The 16,100-nt window shown below is 42.6% G+C and overlaps 1 protein-coding gene across 4 annotated transcripts in view; it reads left to right on the forward strand.

The window, feature by feature from the left end:
- The first annotated feature begins 931 nt into the window (after positions 1–931).
- The window catches only part of whrna (whirlin a), a 123,079-nt gene continuing 107,910 nt past the window's right edge, over positions 932–16,100 (forward strand). For all 4 annotated transcript variants that reach the window (XM_072662005.1, XM_072662006.1, XM_072662008.1 and 1 more), the window contains exon 1: positions 932–1,657. In XM_072662005.1, coding sequence (XP_072518106.1) covers positions 932–1,657 — 726 coding nt within the window. The remainder of the gene's footprint in view (positions 1,658–16,100) is intronic.

A 16,100-nucleotide genomic window follows, 5' to 3' on the forward strand; every position in this document is an offset into this window, starting at 1 on the left:
TTTTATGTCCTTTAAAAGGTCTTCTGGGCTGTGGAGCTGGAGAAGACATCGTGTCTATTTTCAGAGTATTTTTAATAAATCTGGCCTCTAAAGAAAATTATTTTTTTCCGATGATAAAATCAACAGAACCGCCACCTGTGTTGTTGGTTACTAAGCAACGCCTTCGCGCCCTCTCAGCTGCGTCATTTCCGGCAGTAGCTCTGCGCGACGGTTTGTGCCCGAGTTCGTTCTGTCGCTGGTCGCCAAGCAACGGCGGCGGAGCTCCGAGCCAGCGTGTGTGTTTGTTCACACGAAAACACGCAAAAACACTGAAAACGGAGGGATTACCGAGGCCTGTGGATCATTTTTACCGCCTTTCGAGGGAAATGTATACTTTTTAGCCTAACTCTGTGGACGCGGCTGTGTCGAAAAGCAACTTCCCCCCCCGTGTGTTGTGTTGAGCGCTCTGGGTCGTCGGAAGAGGGACAGCCGGGGAGGCTTAACGGGGTTGAAAGACGTTAAAGCAGCACATTGAGAAGCGATGTGATGTGGGTGTTGATGTTTGGGCTTTTTGGGGTCTTTTAAAGATTAAACCTGTGGCTTTAACTGCAGCGCGCTGTTCTCGGAGGCTGAGGAAGCGGTCCGGGCGGAGGACGGCCGGCAGCCCCTCGGAGCTGACCTGACCCGCTTCTGCCTAATTGTAGGAAGTGCTAACTAGCTAAACAACGGCCCAGCTCGGCCTTTAACTGTGAGGTATTTAATACATCGAGTAAACCTGCACATATTAGTTGTACCGTGTTAAAGTGGGATGTTTGTTTTTACATTGTGAAACTTTACTTCTACTGTAACCGAATCCTCATGCGCGCGCCCGCCGTGAACGCGAGCGGATCGCCGGCATGAGGAGCAGCAGCCGCAGCGGCAGCGCCGGTGCCTCGCGCGCGCCCGCGGGACGATGAGCGCGGATCTGGAGCTCGAGCTGGAGCGCGTGTCGCTCGGCTCCTCGTCGGCCGCGTCGTCCTCCGGCGGCTCGCGCTCCCTCTCGGCGAATGTGCGGCGCTTGCACCGCGCGCTCAACGTGCTGCTGAGCGACTCCGAGCGCGAGCAGTTCGTGCACTGCCTGAACGCGTACCACGCGAGGCGCAACGTCTACGACCTCGTGCAGACGCTGCGCGTGATCCTGAACGTGCCGAGCAAGCGGCAGCTGCTGCCCATGCTGCGCCTGGTCATCCCGCGCTCCGACCAGCTGCTGTTTGACCAGTACACGAGCGAGGGGCTCTACATCAAGTCTGACCCGCTCGCGAGCAATGGGGACCCGGAGACACTGGCGAGAGCACCCATCGAGGACGACGCGAAGAGCAGCAGCAGTGCCACCACAACTGCGACCACCACCACCACCGGCGGAGGAGGAGGGAGCACGACGGCGCTCGTGCCACTGCTGGGCGCACACTTCGTGCCGGACACCCCCGGCGAGGTCCGGCGCGTGACCCTGAAGCGCCACAAGAGCCAGGAGGGCTTGGGCTTCAGCATCCGAGGGGGCTCCGAGCACGGCGTGGGCATCTACGTGTCCCTGGTGGAGCCCGGCTCGCTGGCCGAGAAGGAAGGGCTGAGGGTGGGCGACCAGATCCTGAAGGTCAACGAGAAGGTGTTCGACTCGGTCACGCACGCGGAGGCGGTGAAGGTAAACTTCATTGATGTGTTTACTGTGTGTGTGTGTGTGTGTTTAGGTAGATGTGTTTTTCTGTGTAGTTTCTGGACAAAAAATGGGTTCTATGTGGAACCCTAAAAGTTCCATGGAGAACATTTAGTGTTCCACATAGAACCCATGTTTGTAATGGGGATTTGTGAGTGTGAAGAACCCTTTAAAAGTCTGAAGAACCATCAGCAACCCTTTGTTGTAACAGTGTTCTCCGAAGAACCATTTTGTGAGGATTTGTGAGTGTGAAGAACCCTTTAAAAGCCTGAAGGACCATCAGCAACCCTTTGTTGTAACAGTGTTCTCCGAAGAACCATTTTGTGAGGATTTGTGAGTGTGAAGAACCCTTTAAAAGCCTGAAGAACCATCAGCAAACCTTTGTTGTAACAATGTTCTCCAAAGAACCATTTTGTGAGGATTTGTGAGTGTGAAGAACCCTTTAAAAGCCTGAAGAACCATCAGCAACCCTTGTTGTAACAATGTTCTCCAAAGAACCATTTTGTGAGGATTTGTGAGTGTGAAGAACCCTTTAAAAGCCTGAAGAACCATCAGCAAACCTTTGTTGTAACAATGTTCTCCAAAGAACCATTTTGTGAGCATTTGTGAGTGTGAAGAACCCTTTAAAAGCCTGAAGAACCATCAGCAACCCTTTGTTGTAACAGTGTTCTCCGAAGAACCATTTTGTGAGGATTTGTGAGTGTGAAGAACCCTTTAAAAGCCTGAAGAACCATCAGCAAACCTTTGTTGTAACAGTGTTCTCCGAAGAACCATTTTGTGAGGATTTGTGAGTGTGAAGAACCCTTTAAAAGCCTGAAGAACCATCAGCAAACCTTTGTTGTAACAATGTTCTCCAAAGAACCATTTTGTGAGGATTTGTGAGTGTGAAGAACCCTTTAAAAGCCTGAAGGACCATCAGCAACCCTTTGTTGTAACAATGTTCTCCAAAGAACCATGTTCTCCAAAATAGATGCATGTGTGAAGAACCTTTTTCTTCACACATGCATCTGTTTTTGAGAACATGGTTCTCCATGGAACTAAAAGAGGTTCTTCTGTGGCCCCTCACAGAGAACTATGTATAGCTTCTTTATTATTAGGCACAGATCTACTCTTCTGGGAAGGTATTACACTTGATTGGACCATTGCTGTGTGATTTGATTGCACTCTGCAACACAAGCATTAGTGAGGTCAGCTACTGATGCTGGAGGATTAGTTCTGGATCACAAACTTCACTCCAACACATCCCAGAGGTGATAGACAGAGCTCCTTCACTCCAGAGAACACAGTTCCACTGCTTCACAGTCCAGCACATGGGGGGCTTTTGTACCCCTCCTGCCAATTCTTGGCATTGGATAATACCTTATACCATAGGCTCGTATTTGGCTGCTCCAGACCATCCCATTCTATTGCCAATGCTGTTCTGTGCAGATGACACAAGCTGTGTGCGCATAGCTGAATGCCTGTGTCAGCAGGGGCTGCGCATACGGCACAGTGTAATACATAGTGAGCATGTATGTGTGTGCATGTGTGTGTTTAGAGGAGGGGTGTTGTGTTGAGGTCTCCTGTGAAACCTGTGAGATTATTTTCTCCAGAGTCACCTAGACTCCATTTACAGCTGGTCACTTTATTTGTCGAGTGTCAGGATTATATTTAAATAAGCCCAATGCACCAAAGACCCATTAACAAATATCAGATACAAATCTGATCACTCAAACCTCTTCAGGAGGTGGTCTGAGACGCATTCAAGCCACATTATAGTAGTGTAAACAAATTCATTTCTCCAAGACACATTCAACAACCAAAACCCATCCCAGTACAGCCGAAACATCAGTAATTGGCACGCAATAATCGAATTGGCAAATTACCTCCCACACAGCAATCAGATTTCAGTCTGACTAACCAGAGACGCATTTGACTAGGGCTGCATGACATTGAAAAAACTGACATTGCAATATTTAGTTGTTCTGCGATATATATTGCAATTTAAACAAATACAGGAATTGCCATCAGATTCCTTCAGATTTTAATGATACAACATGTGTTGATATTAATGAGTCATTCTGTATATCGAAGATTTAGTCAAATAAATAATTTTGGGCAGAAATGAATTTTTCCTTTTTTATCAAGCAAGTTGTAGCTTGATGTGTATGACTTAATTTGCTTTACATGACATAAGTGCATGTGGCTAAAACCTTAAGTGGCCAATTGTAAATGGACTCCTATTGACTGCCTATCAAGGACTCCTCCAAGAACCCAGACTAATATACATTACAGAGACCTTTAGGGTTTAGGGTACGGTTGCAACAAAGGTACTAGTACATTTCCAACCTGCTAGTGAAACTTGTACATGTGTCAAGCATTGGTCCAGTGTCAGAGGTTTGGATGAAGCCTGCAAGTGTGTATCAAGTGTGTGGTGTCTTGGTTTTCTTGTTGCTTAACGCCTTTTGATTACTACCGTCTTGTTTTGAGAATAAACTAGTGATTAAATGCAAGAAAGCAAGTGGTAACTAATTACAAATAATTGGGTTAATTGTATTGATGTTTGTTGCTAAATGATTGTGCTTTTACTTATGTTCAAGTAAATTTGTGAAAAAAGTAAATCTACTTTTTACTCAGATCCATGTAGGCCTTCACATTCATTGAATTTCATTTTGATCTGCTGGTGGCAGTACTTGGGCTGCCTTACTGGTATTCATAGCTCTTATTTCCAAGCTTTATCATCTTATTAGCGAGCAAAAGGAATCCTACAGAAGAATAATGGAGGAAACAGAGTACTCTTTCTTTTTTCTTCTTTTTTTTAGAACACTTCACATTGTTTTAAGTAGCTACTTTTACATCTACATCATTATTTCATTAAAGTTGGGTTTGGCTTTAGGCTGTTCTACCAATTCTGTACCTCTGTCCATTTATCTACGACAAGAAGCGTGCCTGTCCCTGAACAAATCAGTATATTCTCTTTTATGGACCAGCATGGGACGACCATACAGCTGTCGATTTCATTGACCAACTGGCTGGCTGGGTGTCTTACTTGGCTAAACGATTGCACATTGCCTGCTCGTGTTTGATCGATAAGTCCTGTTGTTGTCACATGCTTAATTTTTCACTGTGTTGAAAATCTCTCCCATGGGAATGTGAAGCTTATTTCTTCCTTATCAAATGTTTTGCACTTTCAAATGAGTGTTTACACTTATGATGATGCAGAACACTCATTAATTAATCAGTGTTAATACATGGCTTTGTGGTTATATATTACCAAGCATGTGGGAGCTGTCCAAGGTACTGAAAGTGCTTTACGTACCATGGTGTGAATTCTGGTGTTCTGAAGAGATTGACTCCATCCACATTTGATCATAACATACCTATATGGACTCACTAGTTAATTATCAGGTTTTCATTATCAGAATGTGTGTTAGAGAAGGAGAGTTATGCACCCATACACTGCAGTAAACACAGGCCGCCCAAAGTTGTCCTATTCCAGAATGTTCTTGGAATAGCATGCTGTGCTAAAAGCCCAGCCAAAATGTAAACCCGCAAGAGGTCATTAAAATCCTCCTTCGTTCTGTATAAGAATACAGGCTATGTTTTCTTTTTAAGTTATAAGTAGGTTAAGTTGGTTTAGCATATTAAAGTCCATTCTATAGCTGGATGCCTCTGGTGAAAGAAAGATAAAAGGGAGACTCCTAAACCTTGAGATAGCAATATCCCTCTGATGGCTGACCTGTTCTCATAAAGGCTCACACAACCCCAGTAAATATCTCCAGAATAGTGTCTTTAAACTTTCACTGCTTGTATATCTTTATATAGCAAAATTTGCAGCTTCCCTGGGGCGTTGCTGGGGAGAACCCCTTTTCTCATAACCGCTTCTGAGTGCTTAAAATGCCTTTAGGGCGTTATGATTGAGTAAACACTTTAAAGTCTTTCTGTCTCATTGCTTTTTTCCCCTATTTCCCCTCCCCACTGGGGAGCAATGGTATTGACGGTCCCACAGGAGGCTATAAATCCCCTGCATCACAGCTCCAAACACACTGCCAGGGTATATGGATGGATATGTAGCCCAGACTAAAGCAGCATTCACATTATCGTGTGTTACGCTTCACTGTACAGCAGCAAGATTTAACTTCTGAGCACTCTAGGCAGCATACCACTCATTAGAGGAACTCAAACTAGCATACCCAAAACAGGTTGTAAATATTTAATATAACATAATTCAAGAAAACCTGAAATACAGATTTAATATTCTCAATTTTTCAAGGTCACTATGTGCAGCAACACAGTGAGGTCAGGCCTAATAAACTTTTCGTGCTACAGAGCAGGAAAAGCCTGGCTCCATTTAAGTAAGTAATGCTGCCTGCAAATGATGTTTTGTCTTGTGCTGAATAAGCCATTGTATTCCTGTAGCAAGAACAGGGTCTTTTAGCCTATGGCAGTGGCTTACTCCTGTTCCTGATACTGAGGATCCCAGGCATGCACATTTTATTGTTTTCTCCCACTTAAACCTAGGTAGAGGTAGTTAACTGGGGGGATTAGTTGGATTAGGTGTGTTAGAAGAGCAAAACCACCAAAAAACACCATACACAGCACACCAGGAACATGGTTGGGAAGCACTGATCTAGAGTTAACACTATATTCACTGTCATACACTGCCTTTTTTATCCCACTACACTCATAGTTTTGTTTTAAAGTTATTTAGCTTTGACCTTGTTAGCCTCAAATTTCAAAGCACAAGCAGTAAGATAAATTGCTGTTTGTTACTTTTGATTACTTACTGGCTGGGCTGTGTATTGTTTCAATACTGGTACCAAAACTCATTTCTGAACATTTACTGCACATTTCTGAACATTGATGCTTTCTTTTAAATTACAATGAAAGTCAGTTTGGTAAAACCAGAAATGTGCTGGAACTAGATATATTAGTCTCGATATATATATACAGACTAGATCTGATGTACTTTCAATATAGAATACAATATATATATATATATATATATATATATATATATATATATATATATATATATATATATATATATATATATATACAGTGCCCTCCATAATTATTGGCACCCCTGGTTAAGATGTGTTCTTTAGCTTCTAAGAAATTAAGTTTTTTTCTAAATAATACAGGGCCACGATGGAAAAAAGAGTAAAATCCAACCTTTAACTCAAGTGAATTTATTCAGTAGGAAAAAAATCCCACATTAATTGTTTAACATCAAATCACGTGTGCCACAATTATTGGCACCCCTGATGTTAATACTTTGTACAACTCCCTTTTGCCAACAAAACAGCACCTAATCTTTTCTTATAATATTTCACAAGATGGGAGAATACAGATAGAGGGATCTTTGACCATTCCTCTTTACACAATCTCTCTAAATCATCCAGTGACCTGGGTCCTCTCCTCTGCACTCTCCTCTTCAGCGCACCCCACAGGTTTTCACCTGTATGGTTGGTGTGGAGCAACAGATAACACCACTACCTGCCAGTGAACTACCATACCACGTGGAATACTGGGGTTCGATTCCCGGTCTGGGTGACTATCCTGCGCTACACCAATAAGAGTCCTTGGGCAAGACTCCTAACACTACACTGACCCTCCTCTGTGATACGAGAAACCTTGTAAGTTGCTCTGGATAAGAGCGTCAGCTAAATGCCATAAATGTAAATGTAAATGTAAATGTTTTCAATGGGGTTGAGGTCTGGGGACTGAGATGGCCATGGGAGGAGCTTGATTCTGTGTATGGTGAACCATTTCTGTGTAGATTTAGCCATATGTTTTGGGTCATTATCTTGCTGAAAGACCCAGTGATCTTCAGCTTTTGAGCAGAAGCCACCAGATTTTGTTTTAAAATGTCCTGGTATTTCAAAGCATTCATGATGCCATGCACCCTAACAAGGTTCCCAGGGCCTTTGGAAGAGAAACAGGCCCACAGCATCACTGATCCTCCCCCATATTTCACAGTGGGCATGAGGTGCTTTTCTGCATACTCAGCTCTTGTGTTACGCCAGACCCACTTAGAGCATTTGTTGCCAAAAAGCTTTATCTTAGTTTCATCTGACCAAAGCACACGGTCCCAGTTGAAGTTCCAGTACTGCTTAGCAAACTCCAAACGTTTGCGTTTATGATTGTGAGTGAGAAAAGGTTTTTTCCATGCATGCCTCCCAAACAGCTTGTTGGCATGCAGATAGCGCCTGATGGTTGTTTTGGAGACTTTGTGACCCCAAGAAGCTACCATTTGTTGCAATTCTGTAACAGTGAGCTTTGGAGACCTTTTTATTTCTCTTATCATCCTCCTCACTGTGCGTGGCAGCAAAATAAACTTGCGTCCTCGTCCAGGCTTGTTTACCACTGTTCCAGTTGTTTTAAACTTCTTAATAATTCCTCTGACAGTAGATATGGACAGGTGTAGGTGAGTGGCTATTTTCTTGTAGCCATTGCCTGACTTGTGGAGGTCAACACACATCTGCCTTACTTGAATGGTATGTTCCTTTGTCTTTCCCATGTTGAAGAGAAATGGCCTCTGTGTCACGTCATATTTATACCCCAGGGAAACAGGAAGTTGTGAATTACTAATTAAATGTTCCTACATACTCTGATAAACTTCGTAAACTACTGTAGATACTGTAAATACTTTAATTACATTTATTTCCTAAGAAATGTTAGGGGTGACAATAATTATGGAACAGGTGATTTTATGAAGATAATTATTTCTTTAACAAAATTAGCTGGATAGGGTATCGGATAACTAGGCCGATCCAAGGGATCCATGCGAGTGGTGACAAGACTGCACAAATCAAACACTTGTGAAAATCTCCATTTTTGCTATTTTTTTCACTTTTTTTTTTCTTCTCCTGAGGTACAAGGTTTTATGCGTGAGAGTAACAAAACGCTGATCGGCTCTAGGGAGCCTAATGTGACCTTACTTGTAGCCTGGGTGTGTCTGCTGTGATGCAGACACTGCTGAAGGCACATCTAGGCCAGCAGGAGCTAGAAGATTAAAGAGCTGGCATGGGCACCATCAAGCAGCCTGGATGAAGTCTTGGGGAACTGTCCAAGAGTGGCATTCTGATTTGGGCAAAGCCAACAAGCCAAAATTGACCTCTCCCTTTTTATTTCTTTGTCTCTTCGCTCTTTGACGTCTTGCTGGATGCTTGGAGCAGAAAAAAACAAGAAGGCCCACCAAAATAGCAGAAGCTGGGTTTGGAAACAGCATCTCCATATGTTATCTGAATGTGGAAGCAGGCAGAGAGTTATCTTCAGCCTTTAGAAGCAGACGGTGGGACATCTGTTTCAGGGACAATGTGAACGTCCTCTGGGTCTCTGCTGTGTTCCACAGATATTGTGATGTATCTCAGCTTATTCAGACAAGTTAATCCAATAAACAGGTGCATTGAATTGTATACTTTTCTCTTCAGTCTTTCCTCTCTCTCTCTCTCTCTCTCTCTCTCTCTTCATCTCCCTTAGCTTCTCACTTCCACTCTGAAATATATCTCCAGGGTCCTCTGTTTAGATGAGGACAGATTGAGGATGCTAGAAGCAGCCCTGTCTGTGTGCGCTTTATGTGTGTGCAGTAATGAGTGTGTGATGCCCTTTGGTGTCTCATGATGGCTAGTCCAGTCTTCAGGGCTCTTGGTGTGTGCCTCCTAATCTAGCAGGCTCTGAAAAATAGTTGTGCCCTACAGTATCTCCTCTCGCCTGAAGAAAAAACAAGCATCCTTTCATCTCTGTTGTCTTGCACGCATCAGGACATACTTTAATGTACTATTCATGTTAACACACTCAAGATTCAAACTAACACCGGCAACAGGACTATAGACAACTAGAACTTGTTTATGTCTGCAGAAAGACTGTTTGATGTTGTTACTGAGGTTTTGGTGCATGTTTCCCTTCACTCTGACAGACGGTGGAAGAAACAGCTCTACATGGAAGTGTGGAGACTACCGGTACTTCCTTGCTTCAGTCCTTTTTTTTTTTTTTTTTTAATTATGACCTAAATAATTAATCGAATACTTTAATTGAATGCACCCAAGCCCAAAGGAGTAAGGCTAATTCCTCAGTGCCTTTGTTGCACTGGCACTAAGAGCTAATTAAGACAGAAATGTTTACCGGTATTTGGGTGAAGCTGAAAAAATAAGGCAACAAAAATTAAGTCAGATCTTTTTTTTTGAGGCTCCAATTTATACCGTTTAGCACCAGGAGAGGGGATTCAGTGGTGGAGAGATTTAGCTGTCTTTTTCACTCCCCCTCTCTCCCTTCGTCCCTCTCACTCTCTCTATCTCTCTCTAATGGGGCAGTTTACTGCACAGTGAGGGCTGCTCTTTCCTGGTGTAAGCCAGACCACTCTGTCAAAGCTTCTCCATGGGGATAGATTAATTGGTTCACTGTAGAAATCTTGTTTTACGCTGAAATTGTTTGTAATTCTGCAGCTTGTCTTCAGTTGAACGACTGTCAATTACTGCTGGCTTTTTTCTTGAATAAGCTTAGCCGTATAAACACATCTCACAGAGGGTGCATTTCTGCCAACCTGACTTCAGCATCATCCGAGTCAGATCGATTAGGTAGTCTCCTTTCCTTGATAGAGCATGTTACACTTAAAGTACTTGACACACAGCAGGTTGAGAAGGACCTCCAAACACGAAAGGAAGCCCCACAGCTGTATGTGAAGGGCAGAATAGGCATGTTTTTTTTTCTTATTTTGGCTCTGTTGCCTCAGCAGACCAAGTTAAAAGACACCTGCACGAACTTTACTAACTTTTTTCAGTCCAGACTGAGGCTGGGACCACACATTAATGCATGCTTTGCTGTATTATCCAGAATGCAAGAGGGAAAACTGCCTTCATTCCATACCTGCTCAGTCAGCAGAGAAGACAGAAGCACAGATGATGAGAGAGGCAATGAGAAGAGGGGGACAACAGGATAAGAGATGATGGTGTCTCTAAACGGGTCTCTGTGGACTATCAGTGTGAAACATACAGTATGGAAAATCCCACAGCTTAGAAACAAACAGGCAAGCGAAGCAAACAGGCACCATGTGAGAAAAAGAAAGTTTTGGTGATGCTTATATAAGGATTGCTAAAGACAGCAGATTTGAATGACCAGTTACTATAGAGAAAAATAAACACTTGAATACTGAATAGCTTAGATGGTCAGCTATTCCTAGCCACACTCTTAAAAAAGGCTGTGTGGGCAATGTACTAATTAGTTGATCAGACTTGATTTATGTTTGTGACTTGCCAGTAATTTAGTTGGTAGTTATCATTTAATTAATATATCTTCACAGTTTGTGCAGCATTTAAGCTAATATGGGATAAATGTCTTTGTTCTATATGGTAGTTCATACTTGTGGTCTAACAGTGGTATTACATGCTCAGTATAAATGGGCAGAAACAGAAGTGTCAAACCTCAACCACATGGTTTGTCTCTACACAAAGATCCTTGACGAACTTTTGGAGGTTCTTCAATTTGAAACTAGAGAAACCGCTTAAGGTGCTTTGAGAAACCTTCAAGAAGAGGTTTTGAGACGTTTCCTTAAGGATTCCTCAAAGCACTTTAAGAGGTTCCTCCACCGTTATTAATTAAAGAACCACTCTTATACTCCTAAACATGCAGCTGCTTAAAGAACCATTTATGTACAAGAGAGATGTGCAACACCTTGGTACTGAGTAGTGCAGCTAAATATAGTAAACTGATGTACAAAAAAAGACTGTCTGTGTGAGACTGACAAGAATTGTGAACCTATTCTTCAAATTTACTGACATGTAAGGAATTTTATTACTAGTGTCAGATCAAACATTATATGTCATTGGAATAATAAAAAAGTAAAAAGTAAACAATAAAAACACACATATGGAAATACTGAATTGGATTTATGCTATTGGTGAAAACTAGCCAGTGGGTCATATCATCCAGAATTCACTAAGCTTTGTGTCATTCCATGTGGGAGCAGTTTTTACAAATACACTCAAGTAATTACCCACTCATTCTCCTTTGTGAATGCACCATGGTAAGAACCTTACTTTAGAGATGTCTGTAATAAAAATGTAATTGAAATAATGAATAGAACACTGGACCATTCAGAGCAGATAATAAACCTCCTTAATTTCTTCCTGTGAGACACTGCCTCTTCTACTCCTGAAAGAGTAGAGGAAGAACTTAGTCCAGTAACTTAATACAGCTCAGCCTGACCCCTCCCTCTCCTCCTTGCCCACCCACCCATTGTCCAAACCATCTGTTGCTCGGCCTCCGGCCTGTGCTAGACGGGCTAGCCCCAGACGGTGAATGGATGTGTGTGTGTGTGTGTGTGTGTGTAGTGTAAGCCAGTGCAGTATTGATGAGCGTCCCTATCCCTTCTTACCAGCCAATGCCATGCCTCTGCCTAAGTGTTATCTCTGATTGGCTGCAGCCTTGATCAGGGACTCCTGCTGGTGAATAATTAAAGAAGCGAGCCACCTTACCTCAGCGCTGCCACTGCTGACATGCTGTTCGCGGAGGAGAGAGAGAGAGAGAGGGGAGAGAGAGGAGGGAGAGAGTGAAGGAGGGAGGGAGAAGGGAAAAACAATTACAGCTCTGTCTTTTTTTTCATCCTGACATTTCTCAACCCTTATCCCTGAAATGGATGCTGTTCCCTTTCTGTCTATTTGTAGTATTACTCTTTGTCACTCTTTCTCTATTTGACTGAATTTCTTGTGCCCCTGTTTCTGTCTCTCTCTTTCTTTCTCTCTCCCTCGTTTTTGCTCTCTCTGATTTCTTCGCTTGATTAGAGTGCATGTTACCTGCACACATGCTCTGAATGCGAAATCCAGCCCCCAGTATTACACAAGGTGGTTTTTGTGTGAGTTAGACGCATACGTACGTGGCAGGATGCACAGAATGCTTCTTCATGCCTTACTCTTGTTACACATGCTGCTTAAAATGGACTGTTAAGGGGCCCAAGCACCAACCCAGTCAAGTGTAAGATACACCATAGATGCAGAAGCTCAATCAAGGGCAATAAAACAAGGCTTTGTCCAGCTTTTGTTGGAGTAACTGTCTATAATGTTCAGGGAAGACTTTGTTCTAGATTTTGAAGCATAGTTGTGAGGAGTTGATTGCATTCAGCAGCAAAAAGGTTACTGAGGTCAGAATGTTGGATGATGATCACCCCACCTTATCCCCAACTCCTTCCAAATGTATTGGAAGGAGTGCTATGATTCCAGCGAACACTGCTTTACTGGCCCACTGCTCCACAGCTCAATGCTTATACCCCTTTAGCCCACACCTGCCATCAAGTGTGGTGCCAATAAGTTCATGTTTACTTGCTCCAGAGAGTCCTATCAAATTGGTAGTACTTCTTTACAGGGACTAGACAAGCTGTGTGTGTGTGCATCTGCCTGTATGTGTCAGCAATGGGTGCAACTTTAAGTAGCTGAATGCTTTCATTAGAAGGGGTGGCCACAAATATTTGGACATATAGTGACCTTGTATCAGTGTGTGAGATTATATATTGTCACTATAAAAACAAATGCCAGTGGACCAATATACATGGACTACATGCATTGCATTAAAGAATATTCTTTTTCTTTTAAGCTGACATTGTTGTAATATTAGATTTGCTCCTATTACCTGTCACACAATGCTGTGAGAGAAAGTTATATATGCCATTACAGATTGTTGCTGTAACGTGATGTGTTCTCTCTCTGATACTCTGTCTGATATGTCTTACAGAGCGTAACTGAATGTTAGGCAGAGCCACAAGCACAGCTCAAGCGTGTACCTTTAAATAGTGGATCCAAAACTGATACTTCTGCATGGTGATCTCTCTCTCTCTCTCTCTCTCTCTCTCTCTCTCTCTCTCTCTCTCTCTGTAAGTTAGAGGAAACAGATTTAGTCTGAGAGAGATTATGGGTGTGACGTTGGGTCTGAGCCACACGCACCCTTGGCAGTGGCTTCAGCCAGTATTTACTGTCTTGTGTCACGTTGTGTTAATAATTGAATTTCAGTGATTGTCTGCTCTCCATCATCTGTGAGCTGCCTATGTTTTTGTGTTATTGCACTAAATTGCATTATGGTGAATATCACAATATTTAATTTAGAAATTGTTGTAGTTCAAAACCCTTCAGCCTCTTGTTTGGATTAGACCTAATATGCACTCAAAGTCATATTGGCCAGGTTTGTTTTTTGCTGCTGGTAACTTGGCATTTGAGCACTGGACTCCATCCTCACCATCCATCAAGGGTAAATATAATTATACCAGGCCAAATGCCCTTCAGTGCTACTGGCACCATTGCAGTGCCCAGTCAGCAGCATCATACAACTCACAAACACAAGTACTGTAGAAGAGCATATGTGCTGTGGGTTGAAATAAAGCCACCGTAAGTAAACTGGGATCACAGTGCTACCTCTTGTTGCCCCTAAACCTGCAATTTATGACCTGGCAATATGTCCTGACTCTGTGTGTGTGTGTACTCATGTTCTCTGAGGATGCATTCAGGTCAGGGGGAATGTGGAGTTGAGCATTGAGGCTGTTATTTTGGTGATGTTTTGCCTGTATTACCAATCCAGAAATAAATCCGTCATGCTTTAAGAGACTCAATTACTTCTAAATTTGTTTACATTTTTGGGCGCAATTGGTTCTGTGTTAGCTTCATTATTTTACAATACATTGATTTAATCACCATTAACTGCTGTTATCTATCAGCCGCCTTCTGAAACCATCGCTAATGCTTGATGCTAATGGGAAAAATGTAAACCCATATTTTCCATGAAGGAATTGAAAGCATACAAACCTCCAGAGTAATGATGCTCTTTGATAGCTGAATTATATTTAGTTAGCCCTTAATCTAGATAGCTCTTAATTAGGCCTGTTATCTTCTTAAAGTGCTGAGCAGCGTTGGTGCGAGAGAACACATTCATATGCAGCATACTGAGATTAGGACTCACACTGTTGTCTGAGATGGGGAGATTTCAGATAGGGAGATAATTAAGATGCCTGGTGCAAATGATTAATGTCACGGTGGCAACGAGGTGAGCTGAAGTGGACTCCAATATCACAAATACGTGCTTTCGTCCTGCGCTGATGCAGCTAAGATGACAGTGGGATTTTAGGAAAATATGGTGATATTAATTCAGCAGAGATGCGTGCAGGGTCAGGACAGGCCACTGCGTTTCATTATGGCTCTGGATTATGATGCTTTGGGGCAGCAGAGGTGGCTGTGGTGGATGACTTGGACCAACCAGATGAAAATAATTGATTCTGTTGAAAGATTTATATTTCTAAGAATGTCTGGGAAGAGTGCATGTTTTTTGCAGATAGGCCTGTAGGCCATGGAACAGCACGAAACGGTAGATTGCTTCAATGTCAGAGAGCCGGACACGCATTCAGACCTCACCGTCACAGAGCTCTACTTCAGAGTGCGCTCTCTGACTGATTAGTTTTCCTATGGAGAGCTGCCAATGTGGTCTATCACCCCGACACACTCATCTAGTCAGCCTGGCAGTGCCTGCTGTGAGGCCTTGAGGCACGGAACATCTCGGCATCGGGGAAAAGCTCTCTCACGCGACACGTGTCCTACCGTGGCAGAAGGCTGAGATAATGAGAGAGCTGTGATTTGATAGGTAATATAATTGTTCTGTCACTCATTATCACAGTCAGGCATGTTCATATGTTTTTCGCACGGACCTGAAAGCAGTAGAGGAGCACTAATGGTGCAGACCTTATTGGGCCATCAAAGGCACATCAGGTCTATGGTCATAACATTCACACTGTTTTACCACTGGCATGACTTCTGTTTGCTGCAGCTGACAGAATGAAAGTGACGTAATGGCTTTGTGAATTACATTCTGCTGTTTTTGGTATGCTTATCAGGTTCCTGGATCTTTTTATTTTCATTACAGTGATGATAAATCCGTCAGAAAAGGGCTGCTGGTAAAAAGCCGGAAATAAAGATGTGGCTGTGAAATACACCACCCCAGCTACTTGAGTTATGAGTGTGTTTCAAATACAATTCTGTTTGATGAGGCATGGTTTCTTTCCTTCTCTAAGAAACCTGTACCATGTGTAAAAACTGTCACTATTGATCACATAATTACTCAAAGAATCTACTGAATAGTTTGTTAGTTAATTGATTAGTTAATCAGTGAGAAAACAACTTATATCCTTTCAAAGATTTCTTCATTGTAAAGAAATGGACTAGGATTAGTCTTTGTTTATCATCATCATGATGCCTAAGTGTACTTTAATTTTTTCTTTTTATTTGTTATTAGATGCTCATGTCATGTAGTAACTATGTGGGCCTTCAAATAAACTGATACCGTAATTTTCCATCTGTAGTTTATTTTTTAAGCTGACCGAGCATGCAGTCCTGAATCTATTTAGTACTTAGTGAAAAAAAACTTTTAGATTACTCCAAGAATCTAGGGGCTCCTTCATATTCAACTTTAATCAGTTCTCTTA

This window comes from Salminus brasiliensis, chromosome 18, assembly GCF_030463535.1.
Source record: "Salminus brasiliensis chromosome 18, fSalBra1.hap2, whole genome shotgun sequence".
In the NCBI taxonomy this organism is placed as follows: domain Eukaryota; kingdom Metazoa; phylum Chordata; class Actinopteri; order Characiformes; family Bryconidae; genus Salminus; species Salminus brasiliensis.